The following is a 23,798-nucleotide window of genomic DNA, read 5'->3' on the forward strand; positions in this document are numbered from 1 at the left end:
AAGGAAGGAAGGAAGGAAGGAAGGAAGGAAGGAAGGAAGGAAGGAAGTTTCATTTATTCTTTATTTCCAGAGCATCTCAGAATGTAATTGAAAGTGGAATGATTTAATGAATGGATGCAAGATAGCACTGTTACAGTAAGAGCTATTTTGAGGAATCTTTTTCCTTCAATCATACTATAAGGATGGTCTTGGCTGCAGAACTGTTCATTCACTTAAAGCTAAAATAATCAAACTGTGGCTTCTGTATCAATTAGCTCTGTTACTTGCAGAGTTGACAATTTGGTGACTGGTTGATCTAGTTTCTTCAGCTGGTTCAGCAACTCAGATCCACTGTGAAGGTCTCTATATTGTGATAGTTAATTTCAGGTAGCGACTTGACTGAATTAAGGAATACCAAGAGAGCTAGGAAAGCATTAATTTTAAGTGCATGTGTGATGGTGTTTCCAGAGGAGATTAGCGTGTGAGTCTAAGTGAACTAGGAGGAAGGACTCACTCTCATTGTGGAGGAGTACACCATTTAGTTGGCTGAGGTCCTAGAGAGAACTAAAACAGAGAAAAGGTGAAGGTGGATCTGATATACGGATCTTCTTTTCCTGTTCTTGGACATTTTGCTGACCACATATTCTTCTTCTCTATCCTTGGACATCAGAACTCCAGGCTGATTCTTCTAAAAATCCTCTCTCATAGTATACAGTGTATTGGTTCTGTCTCTTTAGAGAATCTCGACTAATGCAGATTTCAAAGCAACTTCAAAGTATTGGATCTTCAAAGCAATATTACTCTTTGCTATCCCAATTGGTCATCCTTCTTCTACCTCAGTGAGTATAAGAAATTCCCAATATCCTACTACAGCTACTGCCCCTCCAGGTTGGATATCAAAGATAGGTGAATTAATTTTTTTTTTTAAAAAGCTCTTGTTAAAATGTTATCTTCAGATAGGAAGCCTAGGGGAGTTCTTCCAAGGAAGCATTAGCGCTTTATTACTCTGCTGGGTGAATTCTCTGCTGAAACTGAAACTGAATTTTCTACTAGTTGACCACTTCTGGGACTGCTGGGCAGTGCAATGTTTTTTGTTGTTGTTGTTTGATTGTTTGTTTTGAGACAGAGTCTCTGTTGCCCAGGCTGGAGTGCAGTAGTGCAATCTTGCCTCACAGTAAACTTCGCCTCCTGAGTTCAAGCGATTCTCCTGCCTCAGCCTCCCAAGTAGCTGAGATTACAGGCATGTGCCACCATGCCCGGCTAATGTTTGTATTTTTAGTAGAGATGGGGTTTCACCATGTTGGCCAGGCTGGTCTTGAACTCCTGACCTCAAGTGATCCACTCACCTCGGCCTCCCAAAGTGCTGGGATTACAGGCGTGAGCCACCGCGCCCGACCTGGAATGGTTATTAACACTCATGTTCTGCAGTCTTTGTCCCGTTGCTTCTGGGAGAATTGAACCATGAAGGAGCAGACACTGCAGTTGGGAGGCGAGATGTGTGGGCACAGTGCTTCTGAGACTCCATGCTATTTCCAAAGTGGGGCAAGTCCCAAGAAGACCAAGCAGAGGACTGAGTGGGAGAGGAGTGAGGATAAGGAGGAAAACACACCACTGTGAAGGTGAAAAAGCAGAAAAGAAGGGCATACTGCAGAAATGGGGGTGGAAATTGCCAAAGACTAACTACACTTGGAACTTTGCATCAGTCAGATCTTCCCACTAAGCAATACACAGCTTAACTGCTCAAACGTCAAGCAGTCAGAACCCTATCAGGGTCAGCCGGGCATGGTGGCTCACGCCTATAATCCCAGCACTTTGGGAGGCCAAGGCGGGCAGATCACCTGAGGTCAGGCGTTTGAGACCAGTCTGGTCAACATGGTAAAACCCCATTTCTACTAAAAATACAAAAATTAGCTGGGCATGGTGGCTCACGCCTATAATCCCAGCTATTTGGGAGGCTGAGCTGGGAGAATCGCTTGAACCTGGGAGGCAGAAGTTGCAGTGAGCCGAGATGGCAGCACTGCACTCCAGGGTAGGTGACAGAGAGAGACTCCGTCTAAAAAAAAAAAAAAAAAAAAAAAAAGGGAAACCTATTAGGGTTGGAGGGGAGAGTGAGAGATCTGAGGGACAGAAAAACAAGGCTGGGTGCAGTGGCTCACGCCTATGATCCCAGAACTTTGGGAGACTGAAGTGGGTGGATCATGAGGTCTGGAGTTCAAGACCAGGCTGGCAAAGATGATGAAACCCCATCTCTACTTAAAAAACACAAAAATTAGTCAGGCACAGTGGTGGGCACCTGTAATCCCAGCTGCTGGGAAGGCTGAGGCAGGAGAACTGCTTGAACCCGGGAGGCGGAGGTTGCAGTGAGCCAAGATCGTGCCACTGCACTATAGACTGCATGACAGAGCAAGACTCTGCAAGAAGGAAGGAAGGAAGGAAGGAAGGAAGGAAGGAAGGAAGGAAGGAAGGAAGGAAGGAAGGAAGGAAGGAAAGGAGGGAGGGAGGGAGGGAGGAAGGAAGGAAGGAGGGAGGGAGGGAGGGAGGGAAAGACATCATCTACCTTTACCTTATCTAGCCATCTGTTGAATGCTTTTCCTCCTCAGGTGGTCTGAGGCTATCCTAGGGCTTAAAACCTGTGAGAATAAATTGAAAGCTAAAAATAGTCATCTATTTCACAGAGGAACTAGTTAGATTAATTAGGTTCTCCTTGTGTCATTTCTTGTCTAGGTATATTTGATTGTCTTTTGTTTTTTCAAAGTCACATTTAATTGAGTAGGTAGCAGTATGGGACTGGAAAGCCACCATAAACTCCTTACAGTTTCTCTAGGTTTTTGCAATGTCCTTTTACTACAGGACATTGACTGTATCATGACATGACTACTATCACAAGTCATGATAATAATGGCAGTCCTAATTTTCCGGAGAGAATGTGCTCTAAGTCTTCCAAGAAACTAGAAACTGGCTAAGGATTTTAAAATTTTTCTTCTTTCCTCTTGGTGTCCTCTCTTATTCTCAAAGTAAATTTTTATAAACTTGTTTTGGTTACACTTTAATCTTCACAAAAGCAGGGACTTTGTAGTTTTGTTCACTTTTTTTCATTCTGTCGTCCAGACTGGAGTGCAGTGCTGCGATCTCGGCTCACTGCAACCTCCGCCTCCCGGGTTCTAGCAATTCTCCTGCCTCAGCCTCCTGAGTAGCTGGGACTACAGGTGCACAGTGCCATGCCGGCTAATTTTTTGTATTTTAGTAGAGATGGGGTTTAACTGTGTTGTCCAGGCTGGTCTCAAACTCCTGAGCTCAGGCAATCCACCCGCCTCGGCCTCCCAAAGTGCTAAGATTACAGGCATGAGCCACCACGCCTGGCCTTGTTCACTTTTTATTCCAAGGCCTAGGGTATAGTAGGCATTCAATAATTATATGTTGAGTAAGTGAATGAATGAATGAATGCATAAATTGTATAAGTAAATAGCATTTGGTACCAGTATATAAAAAAGGCCAAAGTAACTTACATTTTGGGGCTAGGGTATAGGTTTTGGTGTGAAACCACAACTTTAAGCAGCATGCCAAGGGCACGCCAAAAGATTGTTGTAGGCCAGGCATGGTGGCTTCCGGCACTTTGGGAGGCCCTGAGGTGGGCGGATCACTTGAGGTCAGGAGTTCAAGACCAGCCCGGCCAACATTGTAAAACCCCGTCTCTCCTAAAAATACAACAATCAGCTGGGCATCGTGGCTCCCACTTGTAGTCCCAGCTACTCAGGAGGCTGAGGTGGGAGAATCGCTTGAACTGGGAGGTGAAGGTTGCAGTGAGCTGAGATCGTGCCACTGCACTCCAACCTAGGTGACAGAGTGAGACTTTGTCTCAAACGAAACAGAAACAAAAGATTGTTGTAGGGGAAAAGGTGTGATATCTTTCCTTCCCATAAAAAGACAGGTTAACAGAAAAGCATAACACATTTGTTTAATCAAAGTTTTAGGTGACATGGGAACCTTCAGAAATGAAGACGGAAAGACCCAGGGAACCCTGTCTATTTTTTAAAATAGAGATGAGGTCTCTCTGGTTTAATAGAGATGGGGTTCTCCTGGCTCCGCCTACCAAAATGCTGGGGTTGCAGGCATGAGCCACTGTGCCCAGCCTGTTTATTTTTTCGAGACAGAGTCTCGCTCTGTCCATTTTTGTGCTTAGGTTCAATGAAGAGTGGACAGCCATGTAGATGTGGTTGGACAGAAGGGTAAGATCCAATGGTTCTGAGAACGGAGACCCAGACTATCTTTTCAGATTCTTCTTGGCCTCTCCATGTAACTTTCCCTCCTGCTGGGTTTACAGCAGGACTCCTTTGGAAAGGAGACCTACTGTCACACAAGGTAGGGTAGATAATTTCTTTATTTCTCTATTCTTTATGCCTATTCTTACACAGAAAAGTGAGGAATGGTAATATTTCTAGGTTTTGTAGCTTGTTTTGGGGGGAGGGATTTTAGTTGCTATGACTGGCCTTCAATTTCCATGACTCACTTTGGGGGAGAAAGAGAGGTGGGAGACAGAAGGGCAGGAGAAGGTCAGAGAGAAACTGCTTCTGAGGCCTTTCAATCTCCTTCCGTTCAAAGTACTCAGCATGCCAAAGCACCATGCTTTGTGGTATCATTTTCCAAACCCTGACATGGTATAAAGGCACTTAGTTTTTTAAAATACCAATTATATCAAGTAAAAGAATACCTATGGAAACACTTCAAAAATATAAAAGTTACATGATATATTAATATAATTTTTAAATATGTATGACTTGTAATCTTATTGTTTGCTTTTCATTTGCAGATTTTGTGACTGAAGGCACTGCACTGTGACCAAAAGTGCCAAATGACTTTTTTGAGTCTGTGTTAAATACATCAGGTTTCCACTGATGCCTGGAAGAGGTAGATCAGTCTGTGTGGTAATATCAAGGGAAACCTCTATTCCTTGAGAGCCCAAGGGGTAGGAAGCAAACAGATGCAATGGCAGTCTCATTAGAATGGCTGGTGATTTGCTAATTCGACTATTTGAAGGAATTCAACAATTCAAGTCGGAGCTACAAAAGTCACAATTTTGAAGCCCACACAAGAAAGTCTCATTTGAATCTTTACTCATTTGGAAATGGAAAAGTCCCTAGGATCGCCCAGCATCCACAACAAAGCAGGGTCTGCTAAATTCCCATCATTTGGGAAGAGGAGCTTTTTTTTTTTTTTTTTTTTTTTTTTGCCTGAACTATCCTCCAGATCTCCTGGGCGGGATGGCAAAAAAATAAAAAAATAAAAAAAAGGTCATCAGATATGCAGGCAGATGGGCTGTGATCACCACAGGAAGCTCGAAGTATTTGGGGAAACTGAAACTGTCTAGGGATAAAGCTGGCCTGCTTTGTGTGTTTCGGGTTTCACTGATTAAAAAAAAATCCATCTACCAAGCGTGGATAAATTTTAAAATTCTGCCATGCCCAGTTTTCGAAGCCCCAAACGCGATATAGGAACAGCTGTGGTGTGAATTAGTTGGTCTAAGCTTTTGGGCTGCTTCCAACTTCGCTATTGCTCATGCCCTACAGGTCAAGGAAAGAAGTGATGTAATGCACTTAGCTAGGCCACTTTAATTACAATGGAATGGAGAGGGGGAGGGGTCACAAGCGGTGACAAGTTTAGCGCATGACTTGCCCTGGGGGATGCAGGAAACAAAAACATCGACGACCATTGGCTGCGTTGGCTTCCGACCCGGGTCTCTAACCGAGCTCCAGGTCTGGAACCTTGAAACACTTTTCCTGGGAAAAGGGGTGGCGCCATCCCATAGAGCGTCAACCTTAAACACAAACAGCACACACACACCCACGCAGGCTGGCGGCGTCCTCCCTGCTGGGATGGGCGTCGGGCCCAGTGCTTGGCACACGGTCCCCAGGAGCTTCCCCCGAAGGTTCCCCCGAAGCCAGCCACAGCTGCCCAGCTCGGCGCACAGAGCCCGCGGAAGTACCGAGTCCGCGGAAACCCGGACCCGCTCCAAGTGAGCCGCGTTGTCGTCATTCATTCGCAGTGTCCGGAGCGTCCTTCCAGCTGGGAGCTGGGTTTAGCTAGTGGCGCCAGCGGTCCCGACACGGCGCGTTAAGGCGCGGCCACTTCGCTAGCTCCAGCAGGTAGAGACGGCAGGGGCCCTGGAGCTCCGGTCGGCGCCGCGGGAGCAGCAGCGCCCCAGCCCAGCTTGGCCCTGACCGCGGGGCCGAATCCACTCGGGTGGCCCGGAGCCCTGCCCGCCGCCGAGCCGCATCCCGGGACTGAGCTATACCACTTCCTCCTCCTCCCGCTCCCTTCCTCCTCCTCTTCCTCCTCCTCCCGCTCCTCCCGCCGCCGTGGGCCGGAGCCGGGCTGCAGAGCGCCAGGCCCGGGCGTCTGCGGCCGCGGGCTCTCGCGGGGCGGCGGCACTGCGGGGAGGATGCTGCTCGCCGCGCCCGCGTCCTCGCCGTCCTCCCCGGCCTCCTCCTGGGGCTTTGTTGTGGCCCGGTCGCCGCAGGCCGCCCCCTGAAGTCGCCTGCCGCCGCCGCCGCCGCCGCCGCCGCACCTAGCGGACGGGCGGGCGGTCGGGCGCGCGAGTGCCCAGGAGTGCGCGCCTGTCGCGGTGGTGGGTGCAGGACCCGACCCACGGGCCCATTGTGCGCCCGCCCGCGGCGGCCAGGACCATGTGGGTGAACCCCGAGGAGGTGTTGCTGGCCAACGCGCTGTGGATCACCGAGAGGGCCAACCCATACTTCATCCTACAGCGGAGGAAGGGCCACGCCGGCGATGGAGGCGGCGGCGGCGGACTGGCGGGTAAGGACCCTGGCCGATCCCTGCAGGAGGGGAGCCGGGAGCGCTGCGGCGCCGCCCGCGGCCCTGGGCTGCAGGCTCCGGAGACGCCGCCCGGTCCCCTGGGGCTGGGCAACTCGCCCTGCCTCGTTGTGTGCGAGGCTTCGAAAGTCGTGCTGTTCAGGTTGGGCAGAGATGCTTCTTTTTTGACTCTGTCAGGCTTTGCGGCCCTTAGCGTACTGAGCGCTCTTTAAGTAGATGATGTTGAGGAGAATGGAAAAGAGTGAGTCTGGGGCGGAGGGAATGTATTATCCCCTATAAATTGAATGCAGCATTCCCTTCCCCTCCCCCCTTAGAAATACTGTTTTCCAAATGGAGAAGAGGGAAGGAAGAAGGTTAATTTTTACTCCACTTTCTTTACTGGCAACAGCAGGATCAGGTGTAAAATGCTCTTTTGTTTCCAGGGAAGCGATCAGTAAGGAACTGATGTGGTCATTTCCTAGATGAGTTATGACCGAAGAGAATGAATAAGGAAACAGGAATTCTTTTGTTTCACCTGATTAGAAATAAAGCAAAGCAAGCTGTCTGGTTCTAGTTGTAAAAATAATTGGCTGTATAACTGCATTTTAACTATTTTGGCTCAATCACATCTTCCCTAAACCCCCTTCCTTCAAGGTATTATTGTAATTGTTGCTGAAGCCATATCATATCATTCAGGATAATAAGATCAGTCAGACCCATATCCAGAGTAGTGCCATATTCGAAATAATCTTGAACTCATACCATACTAGAGAAATTGGACCTTCTCCCTCTCTGTGTTATTTAGAACGAACAGAACTGGAATACTTTGTACAGTGAAAAAGTTAGTAGAAGAAATAGTAGAAGTTTCACTAGGAAGGAGACTGCAAAAAAGAGATGAACTTTGACCTCCTCAGAGTTGAGCATTTATCAACCTCATATATCACCTGGGGTTTGCACACTAGGTAAATTGTTGCTTTCAAATGCTGTGCTATGAAATAAAGATTCTTGGTATATGTATTTACTTATGATTATATTTATAAACTAATTTTCTCAAGATTAAAATTCAAGTGTCATGTGGTACAATATATACTGGTATGTTTGAAGGATCTTGCTTCTACCAGAAAAGATAAATGTGCAGAGCTCCAGACCCCATTCTGGAAATACTGACTAGTGATCTGATACCAGGATTTTCCAGTTCACTTTGTAGAAGTTATCTAACTCTAAATGTTAATATGTAATTTACATGTCTAATATTGGAATCAGCCCACATTGTCCTTTTTTTTTTTTTTTTCTTTGAGACAGAGTCTTGCTCTGTTGCCCAGGCTGGAGTGCAGTGGTGCGATCTTGGCTCACTGTAACCTCCTCCTCCCGGGTTCAAGCGATTCTCCTGCCTCAGCCTCCTGAGTAGCTGGGACTACAGGCATGAACCACCATGCCCAGCTAATTTTTTTGTATTTTTAATAGAGATGAGGTTTCACCATGTTGACCAGGCTGGTCTTGAACTCCTGATCTCGAATAATTTGCCCACCTTGGCCTCCTGAAGTGCTGGGATTACAGGCATGAGCCACCTCACCTGGCCCACATAGTCCTTTAAGCCTAGGACAACAACATAGAGTAGATAATTTACTATAGTAAAAAAGAATATTTCCTTCTGCAGTTAACACTCCTCCTACACGTTGTAAACATTAAGTATTCATTTACCTGTATCATTTGCAATAGGATGTGAGAAATTCAGGGATTCAGAGCCTTCTTTTTTTGCTTAACATTTGTATTGTGTTCTTACTGGTTTTTAGAGCTATAACTGACTACAGTCCACTTGAAATCTCATCTTGTCATCAATGACTTATTTCACATAGGTAAAATTACATCTTGTGAATTGAGAAATCACAGCAATTACACTTATTGGAATCATTGAAATCATTGTCATGAGTAAAAATATTCACAACAAAGCCTATTTTCAAGCAACAGAGGTAAAATGTTTGGTCTAATACATTGGTGCCATGTTAAATGTAGCAGGAACATTTTAGAAATGTTATACATTGTGTAGTATATTCTGATTCTAATGTAAGTTCATTCATTCACTAACTTACTAAATCATTTAACAAATATTTGTTGGCAACTTCTAGAAGTGCTAATGTCATGAAGCTCAAGCCTAGTAGAAGACAGGTATTGATGAAATAATCACATAAATTAAAGTAAAATTGCCACTCTACAGAGTCCCAGCAGAAAACAGAATCCAAATGAAGAGAGATGAGTGAAAAGACAACTTCGAAAAATGGAGGTATGGTTATTTGAACTGGTGTAAGACAAACCAGAGGCAGGATTCTCAGGAGTCCATGAGAGCTGGAGCCAGGGAAGAGGAGCTTGAGCCTGGAGAGAAGCAGCCACTTGTAAAAATACAGACTATAGCAGAAAGGGAGTGGGAATACATGCCCTGACTTCTGTCTTCTCCCACCCTCCCAGCTTCTGCCACTGCCTCCCATCCTTGGAACCCAACAGAAGCCAGCTAAGGAACAGGGCATGGGGGCGTATGCCTGTAGTCCCAGCTGCTAGAGAGGCTGAGGCTGGAGGATTGTTTTTGCCCAGGCATTCAAATCCAGACTGGGCAAAGTGGTGAGACCTTATCTCTAGAAAAGGGGGGGGGGGGGGAGAATCTAGCTGGAAAGAGAGTCCTGGTAATGTAGTCTGTTGGGATCAGCCTCCCAGGAATGGATGGGGGCAAACTGAGAATGATCAGAACAAATATCGTAAGAGAACCATGATGTTGGTTAGTCCCGGTTAAGTGATGGGGTCTTGGAGGTGGAGGCAAAGGAAAGATTCCTTGAGGAAGTGACCCTTGAGCTTAGAACTGAAGAAAGAAAAAGATCTACCTGAGGAGAGGAGGGAAGAATAAGTGTTAGGTCTCAGTTGTTGGAGATTTTCTGGAAGATCTCAGGACTTTTACATAATATGCATTATCTGGATCAGTGCACATGTGTACACCCAGCAAATAGATGACAGATGAGTAGAGAAACTTGCTCAGTGTGAACTGGCCAGGAGTGCTCTCAAAGTGCGATTATCAGGGAGCTTGGAAAGATTAGCACAGAAAGCTGTAAAAGCAATGGGTCAAAGTTGGGGACACTTAACATTTTTTAAAAATTAAGATATTCTGGGTTCCTGATTCCAAGCAATATGTATAGGCATTGATGCAATGAAGTCCTTCTTCTATTGTGGATGCATTTGATTGATTTATTTAACTCCCTTTGACAGATTTCATACATATAGATAAAATTACAGACATCAGATGCAAAGTGCAGTGATCTAGTACAAAGTGAACACTTGGCAACCAACACCAGGATTAAAAAAATAGAACACTGCTATTGTGCCAAAAGCCCCTTTGTGATTCTCAGCCAATCATTATCACCTCCCCCAAAGATAAAAACTGTCCTCATGTTTTTTTGTAAACACTTCCTTGATTTTCTTTATAGTTTTTCCAAAGAACATATCCCTAAACTCTATATTTTGGTTTTGCCTTTTTTTTTTTTTTTTTCTTTTTTTAGCAAGAAATGAAATGGAATTATAGAGTATGTATTCGTTTGTGTCTGGATTCTTTTGCTCAGCCTTGTGCATGTGATATTCATTTTGTTGCTGGTGGTTGTAATTCATTCATTTTTCTGTTCTGTGTAGAAAACTATGATATGAGTATACCACAATTTATTTATGTGTTTATCAACTATATTGTTGGTGGACCATTGGATGGTCCATTTGGGGGCATTATGGATCATGTGGCTGTGGTCATTTTGGGACATGTTTCTTGGTGCCTGTGGGCATAAATTTCTATTTGCTCTATAAACAGGAGAGGAATTGCTAGCTTATAATGTATTATCAACTTCAGTAGATGATACCAAACAGTTTTCCAGAGTAGTTGTACCAATATAATCCCATCAACAGCATATGGAAGTTTCCCTTGTTCCATCACGTATCCTTGTCAGCACTGTCAGTCTTTGTAATTTTAGCCATTGTTGTGGTTTTGGAGTAATGTCACATCGCAGGGTTAATCTGCTTTTTCCTGACTGATGAAGTTGAGCATTTTCCCATATGTTTATTCACCATTTGGAATATTTTGAGATATGATTGTTCAAGTCTCTTGTTCATTTTTCACCTGGATTGTCTTTTTTCTTACTAACTTGTAGAAATTTAAAAAATATATTCTGGGTATGAGCCCACTGTTACATGTGTGGCAAAATCTTCATTTGTTCCTTACCTATTTACTCTGTAAAGGATGAACAGAGATTCTTAATTTTTAAAATTTCTTAAGTCCTTTTTAGATACCATTTCCTTTTAGATACCATTTCCTTTATGGTTAATATTTTATTGTGTTCTGTTCAATAAGTCTTTTCCTGCTCTGTGGTTATAAAGATATTCTTCTATATTCTAGAAATGTAACAGTTTTAACCCCCACCTTAACATGTATAGATCACTGGGGATTAATTTTTGCATATTGTGTGAAGTAGGGGTTAGGTATTGTATGTTAAATTTTTTGTGGACATTCATTTGCCCCAGCGTGATTTATTGGGAAGGCTATTCTGTCTTCACTGTTCTCTAGAGCTATCTTTATCATAAATCAAGTGCCCATATGTGTGGGTCTGTTTTGGGTTTTCTAGTCTATTTCTTTTGTTTATTAGTATATTCTTGCACCAACACCACACTGTAGTTTTATTTTAATTTTCTTTTAGATTCAGGGGTTACATGCACAGTTACATGGGTAATTGTGTACTGTACTTTTATAGTAAGAGTTTATATGCAGTAGATAAAGTTCTATTATCTTGTTCTTTGTTCTCTACAGGTTTCTTGACTATTCTTTGAGTACAATACAGATGCTCCTCTACTTACAGTGGAGTTATGTTTCAATAAGTTGAAAATATTGATGCATTTTTTTAACTTAAAATATCCTCAATTTACAGTGAGTTTATCCAGATGTGACCTTATTGTATGTCAAGGAGCAAACTGAATTTGTATAGTTTCTGCATCATTATGATTAAAAAAAAAATTTGTAAGTCGAACCATGTAAGTTGGGACCCATCTGTATTTTAGAATCAGCTTGCAAAGTCTCACCAAAACAAAACAACAGCAGCAACAAAGATGTTAAAACTATTGAGATTTTGATTGACATTACATTGAGTCTGTAAATAAATTTGGGCAAAATTTTTACTTTTCTAGTATCAAGTCTTCTGGTCCATGAACATGGTATATTCCTTTATTTATTTAGATCTTTAAAATTTTTTCTCAGTGTTTTATAGTGTTCTTTGTAGAGGTTTTAAGCTTCATTTATTATATTTATTCATAGGTATTTCATATTTTTTTCACTCTGTTGTATATTCTGTCTTTAAAATTTTATTTTCTGCTTCTTTTTTGCTGGGATGTAGAAATGTAGTTGTTTTATATATTCACCTGTATCCAGAATGTAGCTAACTTAAGAAATGAATTCTAGTAATTTATCTGTAAATTCTTTTCTTTTATTTCCTACATGAACAACCATATCACCTACTAATATTGACAGTTTATTTCTTTTTTAATTCCTATGGTTTTAAAAATTGTCTTTGCCTTTCTTGACAGGCTAGGACCTCATATACGATTATGAATTGATGTGGCAATTGTATGTACTCTTATCCCTTCCCAGGTCTTAAAAGAAAGACTTTCAACATTTGTTCATTGTTAAGTATGGTAATTTTTGTAAAATTTTTTGTTTCTTTTTTTTTTATTTTTGTTCTCCTTGCCTGTTTTCATTTTATTTTATTTTGAGGAGTTCTTATTCCTAGTTTGCCAAGAGTTTTTGATTATATTTGGATGCTGAAGTTTTAAGAAATGCTTTTCCATTTTTATCAATGTAATCATGATTTTTCCTTTATCCTGTTAGTGTGGTAACTTATAGTAACTGATTTTCAAGTGTTTACCTGAACTTGCATTTATAAAGCAATCCTAATAATATAGCATTATAGCATTAGAATTGTAATATATTCCTGGTGAATTGAGCATTTTATCATTATGATATATTCACATATATTTCCAGAATTGCTTTTGTCTCATTCTTATGGTTAGAATAGATATATTTGGTTAGTATTTTTATGGTATCTCTTTTTCATACTTTTACTTTCAACTCTTCTCTATCCTTATGTTTTAGATGTGTCTTTTATAAATAGCGGATAGTTGATTTATTTCTTTTTTATAATGTTTAATAATTTAATTATTTTTTTATAAATAGAGATGGGGTCTCACTGTATTGGCCAGGCTGGTCTCAAACTCCTGGCCTAAACCAATTCTCCTACCTTGACATCTCAAAGTGCTGGAATTACAGGTGTGAGCCCCCATACCCGGGCAGTTGACTTTTTCTTATTCAATTTTGAAATTTTTTGACTCTTAATTGTATTATTTAGTTAATGTCCATGTGACTTGGATTTAAATCTGCTCTTTTATTAAGTGCTTTATACTTTCTCTAGCTATCTTGTGTTCTTTTTATTTTGCCTTCCTTGCCTTTTGGTGGGATATGGGAATAATTTTTTTCAAGTTAAACTTTTTGAGACTCTATTAGCTAGAAGTTCTATATTCATTTTATTATTCTTTTAGTGGTTATTCTGGACATTACATATGCAGTTTTGACTCATCAAATTATATTGTCAACCAGTACTATTTTTTTTGTTGTTAACCTTTTATTTTTTTAAAGGAAAGCCAGGGTCTCACTATGTTGCCCAGGCTGGTCTCAAACCCCTGGCTTCAAGTGATTCTCGCACCTCAGCCTCCCAAATTGCTGGGATTAGAGGTGTCAGTCACTGCACCTGGCCATTATTTTTTATTTTTTAAATTGACATGTTAAATCTTTTCTCATATAATGCAAAGACCATGGAATACTTTAACTCCCCACCTGCAATTTACATACCATTTTTGTTGTAATAGTGTATTTTAATTCTTAACATATTTTCAACCCAAGGACGTGCAGTTATTACTGATTTTAAAGCCTATATTCAGTTGAATCTCCACATGTTTACCATTTTTGTTTTACTTTCTTCTTCCCTCTCTGACGGTTTTTCTGGAATCCGTTTTCCACTGCCAGGAAAAACATCCTTTACTCTTTCCATTAGTGAGGACCTGCTTGTGACAGCTTTTCTCAGTTTTTGTATGTCTCCAAATGTCTTCATTATGCTTTCTTTCTTGAAGGATATTTTTATTTTGAATGGTTGGCACTTAATATGTTTTAAAAAAGCGTGGTTGAGACATCATTTCTTTTGAGTTAAACTGTCACTCTGAATTGTTGTTCTTTTGTGAGTAATATGTCTTTTTTCTCTAACTGCTTTTAGGGTTTTCTCTTTGACTTTGGTCTTCTGCAGTTTTAATATGATCTAGATAATTTGTGGATGTTTAAAAATCCTGCTTAGGGGTAGTAGGTGTTCTTTAATATGTCTTTCCTTGGGTTAGTAGACTTCTCATCCACTGTCTCTTCAAATATTGCCTTTCTTTCATTCCCTCATCTCTCTTTCTGGCACTCCAATTACATGTATGTTAGACATTCTCATCGTATCTTCTATGTCTGTTACCTTTTAAGTTTTACTTCATTTTGGCTACTTTTTTCTGATCTCTGTTCCAAGTTAATAACTATCTCCTTAACTGTATTTAATCTGTTCAGCCCAACCGCTTTTAATTATTTTTTAATCAAAAATTTCTATTTGATTCATTGTCTGATTTTCAGTTCTTACAATTCTCAATCTTATTTTTTTGTTATTTTTGAGCAAGTATGGTTCTTGTAAGGCCTCAATTAACTTAAATATCTCCAGCTCTTATAAGCCTGTTCTATTGTCTGTTTTTTCTCCTAGTTTTCATTCATGCTCTGTTGTCATTTTTTATGTCTGGCTACTTTTGATTATGAACTGGACATTGTACTTCTACTTTGTGAAACTAATCTGAAGGAGAAGATAATGTTATTTTCTATGAGAAAATTTTTTTCTATCAGTTGCAAACTAAAATCACTAATTTTTGGTACTGATATATTTTCGTTGTTTTTTTTTTTTTTTTTTTTTTTTTTGAGACGGAGTCTCACTCTGTCGTCCAGGCTAGAGTGCAGTGGTGCCATCTCGGCTCACTGCAAGCTCCGCCTCCCGGGTTCACGCATTCTCCTGCCTCAGCCTCCCGAGTAGCTGGGACTACAGGCGCCCACCACCACACCTGGCTAATTTTTTTGTATTTTAATAGAGACGGGGTTTCACCGTGTTAGCCAGGATGGTCTTGATCTCCAGACCTTGTGATCCGCCCTTCTCGGCCTCCCAAAGTGCTGGGATTACAGGCGTGAGCCACCGCGCCCGGCTGTACTGATATATTTTCAAGCTGAGCTCTAACTTGAGTGGATTTGCCTACTTAGGATTTACAGTTATGATTAGGTCATAGCCCTCCATCGTCCCAACCCAAAGAGGAAAAGGTGGCATCATTAGCTTCCCTACCTCTTTGGTGGTACTAACTCCTATCCTGGTCCCGCTAGTCCAGGATTCTGTTAAAAGCACATCCAGACTCTCAACTACTCAGCAGCTCCTTATGGAAGAGGCACATGCCTCCCAAAATAATTGTCACTCTAAAATACAGAGCTCTCCCCCTTGAGCCTGTCTTTTCTTCAGGTATGGTAATTTGTTGCTTTTTAATTTTTTGATATTTTAAAATATATTTTGTCCAGTTTGTATAGTTGTCCTGATTAGTTGATGTTGGTATAGATTATCTTATCTGACATTATAAGGTAGATGCTATTATTATCCTCAGTATGTAGAAAAGGAAACTAAGGCTTTAAAGAGATTGAGTGATTTACCCTAGGTCCCACACCTCATAAGTGCGAGCCTGTTTGATTTTGTATTTATTTATTCTTCTTCTTTTTTTTTTTTTTTTTTTGACACAGAGTCTCTCTCTGTCATCCAGGCTGGAGTGCAGTGGCACAGTCTTGGCTGACTGCAACCTTCACCTCCTGAGTTCAAGCAATTCTCCTACCTCAGCCTCCCAAGTAGCTAGGACTACAGGTGCATGCCACCATGCCCGGCTAAGTTTTTTGTATTTTTTTAGTAGAGGAGGGGTTTCACCATGTTGGCCAGGCTGGTCTCAAACTTCTAACCTCAGATGATCTGCCCACTTAGGCCTCACAAAGTGCTGGGATTACAGGCGTGAGCCACCACATCCAGCCTATTTAGTATTCTTCTTTATATGCATTTATTTATTTATTTATTTTTATTTAATAGAGATGGGGTTTCACTGTATTGCCCAGGCTGGTCTCAAAATCCTGAGCTTAGGTAGTCCTCCTGCCTCGGCCTCCCAAAGTGCTAGAATTATAGGCATGAGCCACTGCACCTGGCCTGTTTAGTATTCTTTACAAGACTGATATGGTTTGGCTGTGTCCCCACTCAAATCTCGTCTTGAGTTGTAGCTCCCATGGGTTCCCACATGTTGTGGGATGGACCCAGTGGAAATAATTGAATCATGGGGGCAGTTTCCCCCATACTGTTCTCGTGATAGTGAATAAGTCTCACGAGATCTGATGGCTTTATAGGGGGAAACCCCTTTCGCTTGACTCTTATTTCTCTCTTTGCTGGACACCATGTGAGACACCCCTTTGCTCTTCCTTCATCTTCCACCATAATTGTGAGGCCTCCTCAGCCATGTGGAACTGTAAGTCAATTAAACCTCAGTCTTTTGTAAATTGTCCCCTCTCAGATATGTCTTTATCAGTAGCGTGAAAATGAACTAATAGATTAATTATAATGGTGTATGTTAATCTTATTTTCCTCTTATAACCACCTCCCATTTGAAAATCTAATAAAAGCTGTGGACTCTACCTTGAGAAAAATGAAAGCACTCCAAAAATTTGCCTGCAGTTTTAGGAGCTTAATGGATCCCAAGTGAATTAGAACATAAGGGCTTCAAGTTAAAAGATCTCAAGAGATGGAGACTGTTTCTTGTTACACAAAATAAAATGTGTGATTTGCTCAATAAACTGTTGTCTCAGAAATGTGTTTGTGTATCAACTATGTTTAGGGTGCTGAACTTTACAAAGATGTAAAAGAAAGAAAAAGCCAGTTTTTGCTGGGTTACATTATTAACCTTGAGATGAAACATGGGTGAACAAATTCAGGAGATTTAAGAAGATAGACATGGAGATGATAAGAGTGCAGACGAATTAAGTCCATATCAAATTGTTCCATCTGAGCTAGAGCATTGGACTGTCCAGGAATTCGACGTACTGCATTCAGTGGAGACCTCCACAACTAGGGAGACTTTCCATTTCATAATCCAACAACCAGATAACTCCCAGAAATGTAGGAGAAATAACAAAGTGGTATTCATGAAGCTCTGACTGGTTAGGAGGTGTTTGTTTGTTTTTAGAATAAATGCTTTGATCTTGCCAGCTTGTAAGTACTGTATTAGTAAAATTGCAACTAGTAGTGCTTGTGTATTTATTTATACAGTTGACCCTTGAACAACTCAAGGGTTAGGGATGCCAATCCCCCATGCAGTCAAAAATCTGTGTATGATTTTTGACTCCCCCAAAACTTAACTACTAATAACCTACTGTTGACCGGAAGTCTTACTGATAACATTAACAGTAGATTACACATATTTTTTGTTATATGTATTATATACTGCATTCTTATTGTAAAGTAAGCTAGAAAAGCAAGTGTTATTAAGAAAATCCTAAGGAAAAGAAAGTATATTTACTGTTCATTAAATGGAAGTGGTTCATCTTTAAGGTTTTTGTCCTCATCGTCTTCACAAGGTTGAATAGACTGAGGAAGAGGAGGTGGAGGGGTTGGTATTGCTGTCTCAGGTGGCAGAGGCTGAATAGATCCAGGCAGTAGATCCAGGCAGTTCAAACCCATGTTGTTTAAAGGTCAACTGTAGTATAAAAGCAGTTAAAATGTATGTTAGCTCCTAATGGAACTTAATGTTATAATTCGTATCAATGAAAAGAATCAAACTCTGTAAAATATTTAAAGAAGCTTATTCTGAACCAAATATGAGTGACTATGATCCAAGGCACATTCTCAAGAGGTCCTGAGAACATGTGTCCAAGGTGGCTGGGTTATAGCTTGGGTTTATACTTTTTAGGGGGATGGACATAAGACAACAGTATATGTAAGGTGTACATTGGTTTGGTCTGGGCAAGCAGGACTATTTGAAGAGGTGGGGCTTCCAGGTAACAGGTGGATTCAAAGATTTTCTGATGGGCAATTGGTTTTATTAAAGAATTATTATCTATAGACCTGGAATCAATAAAAGAGTGACTGGGTTAAGATAGGAGTTGTGAATAGAAAGGAGTGACTGGGTTAAGATAAGGGGTTGTGAAGACTGAGATTCTTTTTTTTCTCTAAAAAAAAAAAAAACCAGTCTTGATCTGTCGCCCAGGCTGGAGTGCAGTGGCGAGATTTCGGCCTACTGCAATCACCACCTCCCAGGTTCAAGCGATTCTCCTGTCTCAGCCTCCCAAGTACCTGGGACTACAGGCGTGTGCCACCGCACCCAGCTAATTTTGTATTTTTAGTAGAGACAGAGTTTCACCATGTTGGTCAGGCTGGTCTCCCGACCTCAGGTGATCCACCCGCCTTGGTCTCCCAAAGTGCTGGGATTACAGGCGTGCTCCAGGGCCCCAAGGTTCTTATGTAGTGAGGTCTCACAGGTGGATGCCATTAGTGGCAATAGATGGCAGATGTTTCCTACTCAAACCTTTAAAAGGTACTAGACACCTAACCAATCTCTTTAGGATCAGAAAAAAGACCTGATCTCTGTTTTAAAGTTAATGCTGGTCAGTTGTGCCTGAATTCCAAAGGGAGAAGGGTATAATGAAGCATGTCTGAAAACCCCCCTTCCCATCATGGCCTGAACTAGTTTTTTGGTTTCTTTGAAGTTGCCTTGGCTCAGAGGAGGGGGTCCATTCAGTCAGTTGGAGGGTTAGAATTTTATTGTTGGTTTATATTGGTGATTTCTATGTGTTGGGGTGGGCAGTAGTCTGTAGCTGTGTGTGGAGCTGGCTCATAATACTTACATATTATTAATAGGAAAATGCTGCTGGCAGGATGCATGACTAGACAAAAGCAGATTTGGCTTGCTTGTTCCATGAACCGCCCCCCCTCCTCCACCGCATTATTATTATCAACTTTAAGATAATTGTGTTCACAGAATTCCATCATCCATACCAATTTGTCTTGAGACTGCCTTATTCTACAAAGAAACCGTGGGAATGAATGCATATAATTTGTGTGGGATTTGACATGACATTTGACAACTTCTGGGTGTTTATAAACTGGCCACAAAAACTAGGCAAGAAAATATTTACTCCAAGCTTCCCTCTAGAAATTTGAGGAATTTGAAAGGTTGAGGCAGACTTGCTGCTCTAGGGACGCTGCATATCCTTTCTGCTTTGCCATCCTCATGCACAGAGAGGACCCACTTTATGAAGGGGTCAGATTGTGAATTGTGGTATGGTTCCCAGGCCTGACCACAAAAGCCTGTTTTGTAGTTATGTACAGACCAGGATTTGTAATTATTTGGATCTAGGCAGCTTATAATGCCAACAGCTGTGGAGGGTACCACCTTGAGTTGAGTCTTGGAGGTGGAAGCCCATGCCTGCTTCATGGCACAGCAATGTGCAGGGAATGCCACAGACCAAAACCCTGAGGGTTGCTCTTTGCACTGCGTCTTTGTGTTCTCTACCTCTCTCACTGACTTCTACTCTTTAGTCCTTTACTTAGTAAGCCGACAACTGGATTCAAATCACAGCTCCACCTGTTGGACATGTGATTTGTAAAGTTTCTCTTCCTTTCTGAGCTTAATTTCCTTATTTAAAATGTGGCTTAATAACCTTTTAGCACCCGTTATGAAGAATCTGAGATAAGTTATGTAAAATATAGGAAACATAAAGAACCATTCATAGATGATTGTCCCATGATTGTCCTCCCTTGGTGATGATCTCATTTAGGTATTAGGAGGCAACTGGCTCTAATTCACAGCAATGTGTGAGTAATGGAAGAGTTCTGCAGTTTACAGAGACATTACATTTTCTGAAGGATGCTGTTAAAGCAAATGGATATCTGTCTGATATTTAGGCAGCTTGACAACGTTGAGTCAAATACTCAGGCTTTTTGGAGAAGATAATTTTTGATCAGCAACCTTAAATTGTTTCTACATCATTCCTTCCATTTGTCCTTCCTTCTTTCTTCCTTCCTCCCTCCCTCCATCCCTTCCTTGCTTCCTCTCTCCTTCCTTCCCTTCCTTTTCCTCCCTTCCTGATACTGTGTGTACATTTTGAAAGCTCTACCAGTAAAAGGTAGTTTCTTTCTTTCTCTTTCTCTTCCTCCTCCTCTCTCCCCTGCCCCTGCACCTTCTTTCTTCTCCCTTTTCTCTTCTGTCTCCTTCTTGCACAAATGGTCCTCTCTGAGAATGGCAAACTGGAATCACCAGGGAGAGGACTGGAGTGGGAGAGAGAGGAGGAGGGGTTACCTTTTCTCTTTGCAGGTTTGTGGGGAGTGTGTGTATGTATAGTTATTATGAATTTGTAAGTTGAAAACATCCTCTACTAGTGAAACTAGAGAACTGTGAAGAAGTCAATAACCCACCTTCTGCTTTTTCTTTTTCTTTTCTTGTCAGATGTGCATTCTAAAAAGCCCAGTGGATGAGTCAGCTTTTTTTTTTTTTTTTTTGAGACAGAGACTCACTCTGTTACCCAGGCTGGAGTGCAGTGGTACAATCTCGGCTCACTGCAACCTCCCATGACATGCAACCTCCCATGTTCAAGCAATTAGCCTGCCTCAGCCTCCTGAGTAGCTGGGACTACAGGTGCCTACCACCACGCCCGGCTAATTTTTGTATTTTTAGTAGAGATAGGGTTTCACCGTATTGGCCAGGCTGGTCTCAAACTCCTGACCTCATGATCCACCTGCCTCAGCCTCCCAAAGTGCTGGGATTACAAGTGTGAGCCACTGTGCCCAGCGAGTCAGTCATTTTTTTAAGGTGTTCTGCAATTGCCACTGGCTTGTAGTTGGTTTCAAATGGCATGTCACAGTTTTGCTGTTAGCTTTGTTGATGAAAAATCCAAACTCTGTAAAATATTTAAGGAGATTTATTGAGCCAAATGTGAGGACCATGACCCATGACACAGTCTCTGGAGGTCCTGAGAACATGTTCCCCAGGGTAATCGGGTTATAGCTTTATTTTGTACCTTTTAGAGGCACAAGTTATAGGCAGACATGAACCAATACATGTAAGGTGTACCTTGGTTTGGTCTGGAAAGGTAGGACAACTCAAAAGGGAGGGGGCTTCCAGGTCATATGTGGATTAAAAGATTTTCTGATTGGCAATTGATTGGAAGAGTTAAGTTATTGTCTAAAGACTTGGAATCAATAGAAAGTTTCTGGGTTAAGATAAGGGGTTGCAGAGATCAAGGCTTTTATTATGTAGATGAAGCCTCCAGATGGCAGGCTTTAGAGAGAAAGACGGTAAATGTCTCTGGTTTTTTCTTTTTTCTTTTTTCCGGACAGGGTCTGGTTCTGTCGCCTAGGCTAGAGTGCAGTGGCATGATCTCTGCTCACTGCAACCTCTGCCTCCTGGACTCAAGCCATACTCCCACCTCAGCCTCTCAAGTAGCTGGGGCTACAGGCTCATGCCACTACAACCAGCTAATTTTTGTATTTTTGTGTACAGATGGGGTTTCACCATGTTGTCTAGTCTGGTCTTGAATTCCTGAGCTCAAGCAATCCGCCTGTCTCAGCCTTTCAAAGTGCTGGGATTACAGACGTGAGGCACCACACCTGGCCTGATAAATGTCTCTGATCAGACCTTAAAAGGTGCTAGATTCTTAATTAAATCTCTCCTGGATCCGGAGAACACTTGGAAAGGGAAAGGGATTCTCTACAAAACGTAGATTTTCCCCCAAAAGAGATAGCTTTGCAGGGCCATTTTAAATATGTCAAAGAAATGTATTTTGGGGTAAAATACTTCAATTTCTTTAGGGCCTGCTATTTGTCATGTGATGCTATGCTAGAGTCACATTGGAGTTTGGTATCTTCTTGCTACAAAGAATCTGTTTTGTAAGTCTTAAGATCTCTGTTTTAATGTTAATGCTGGTCAGTTTTCTGGAATTCCAAAGGGAGGAGATTATAATGAGGTATGACTGACAGCCCCTACCACCCCGCCCCCACTACTCTTCCCACTATGGCCTGAACTAGTTTTTCAGTTTACTTTTGAAGTCCCTTGACTGAGAGGAGAGGTCCATTCAGTTGGTTGCAGGGCTTAGAATTTCATTTTTGGTTTATAGGTTATTTACATATTATTTCAGAGAACATTGGGTTGCTAGGTTTTCTGGCTGTGAGATCCACTCAGGAAATCCATTAGCTGGGCATGGTGGCACCTGCCTGTAATCCCAGTAGCTTGGGAGGCTGAGGCAGGAGATTCGCTTGAATCCAGAAGGCAGAGGTTGCGGTGAGCCGAGGTCATGCTGTTGCACTCCAGCCTGGGCAACAACAGCAAAACTCCATCTCCAAAATAAATTCAATCTTGAGTGTAGAAATGAGGAAGCTAGTAGAGTGAGGCTGTACCTTCTCCCGTGTTTTGATGTCATTGGCTATTGGTTGTCCTGGATTATAGTTATATAACTTATGCCAGGGGGAAGTGTGAAAACTATGTGGATTTTCTCAAAAAAGTTTTCCAATCTTTCCCCATTTCAAGGCTTCTAAGTCCAGCTGTCTTTGGGACAACAATATAGAGCCATTCCGAGATACAAAATTAAGAGGGCATTTGGCATTTGACTGGAAGACTAGACAAGGGAAAGACTTGTTTGTATGAATGTTCAACAAAGACAAATATTCATGTTTATTGTGACGGTGGTCACTCTCAAAAAGTTTTGTAAACCAAAAAGTGTCTAAAGCAGGTCTCAATTTAGAGGTTTATTTTGCCAAGGTTGAGGATGTACCAGGGAAAAAGAAACGCAAGTCACAGTAGGATCTGTGTCTTGTGCTTTTTCCAAAGATGGTTTTGGGAATTTCAACATTTAAAGGGGAAAGAGCAAGAAGGAGGGGAGGAAAAAAGGAGTAAAAAGGGAGAGAGGGGTAGGCAATGAGGCCAGTGGGTTACATTCTTATGAGGCTCTGAGTAGTCCTTAGTGAATCTACATTTTACATGTGAAAAGAAAGTGGGAGGAGTCCATTATGCATTCATTTTATGCTCGGCAAGTCTACATTTTACATAAGATAAAGTAAGCATGTGAAATTACAGCTATCTGTTTGAGAACAAAGGGAAGGCAGTTTTTGCATGACTCAGTTCCCAAGCCTAGCTTCTTCCTTTCAGCGTAGTTTGCAGTCCCAAGATTTTCCTTTTATAGTTTCTAGAGAACAAGAGAGAAGAATTGCACATTTGACATACTGTATTGATTTTCATTAATGTAATTTGTGTTAAATGTCATAAAGATATTCTTTGTTTAATATCTGTTTATTTTTCCTTGTGGACATAAAATTATTATTAAAGTTTTCATAGGATCATTACAACCTTGGCTCACGAATCTATTTTTCCTTTTAGTAGTACTTGAAACTGGTAGCAATTTCAGGAGGTCCTTGAACAACATGAAATTATATACAAGATTAATGGAATTAAGTGTGAAGGTGTATTTTTCCGGAACTGAGGCTCCACTTTTTGTCAGCTTCTTAAATTAGATTGTGAATCAAAGAATTAAGAACCGGTTTCCTAATGTCTGACATTCCTCAACTCCAAATTTTCCACCAAAGCGATTTTCAGGGATTTAGTATTGTGCTTGCAGCAGGATTACTATAAATTGTAAGACATCTTATATCATTTCCAGGAAATTCTTTTAGCCTTTCAATCAGTTGAAAATGTTTGGTTCACTATATATTGTTTAAGCAATAGGAATGTATCACTGTCTGTAACTACAAAATGGTAAACATGTTAGTGCTTATCTCTTACTCTTATCCTGGTACCCAGATGTGGAGCCCTTCAACCACAGCACTTAG

General features: G+C 41.5%; 1 protein-coding gene across 1 annotated transcript in view; it reads left to right on the forward strand.

The window, feature by feature from the left end:
- The first annotated feature begins 6,306 nt into the window (after positions 1-6,306).
- The window catches only part of TBC1D9 (TBC1 domain family member 9), a 136,225-nt gene continuing 118,733 nt past the window's right edge, over positions 6,307-23,798 (forward strand). Inside the window, exon 1 of the mRNA XM_023225960.3 lies at positions 6,307-6,789. Within this exon, the coding sequence (XP_023081728.1) occupies positions 6,660-6,789 (130 nt within the window). The 5' untranslated portion in view covers positions 6,307-6,659. The remainder of the gene's footprint in view (positions 6,790-23,798) is intronic.

This window comes from Piliocolobus tephrosceles, chromosome 3 (genome assembly GCF_002776525.5).
Source record: "Piliocolobus tephrosceles isolate RC106 chromosome 3, ASM277652v3, whole genome shotgun sequence".
In the NCBI taxonomy this organism is placed as follows: Eukaryota; Metazoa; Chordata; class Mammalia; order Primates; family Cercopithecidae; genus Piliocolobus; species Piliocolobus tephrosceles.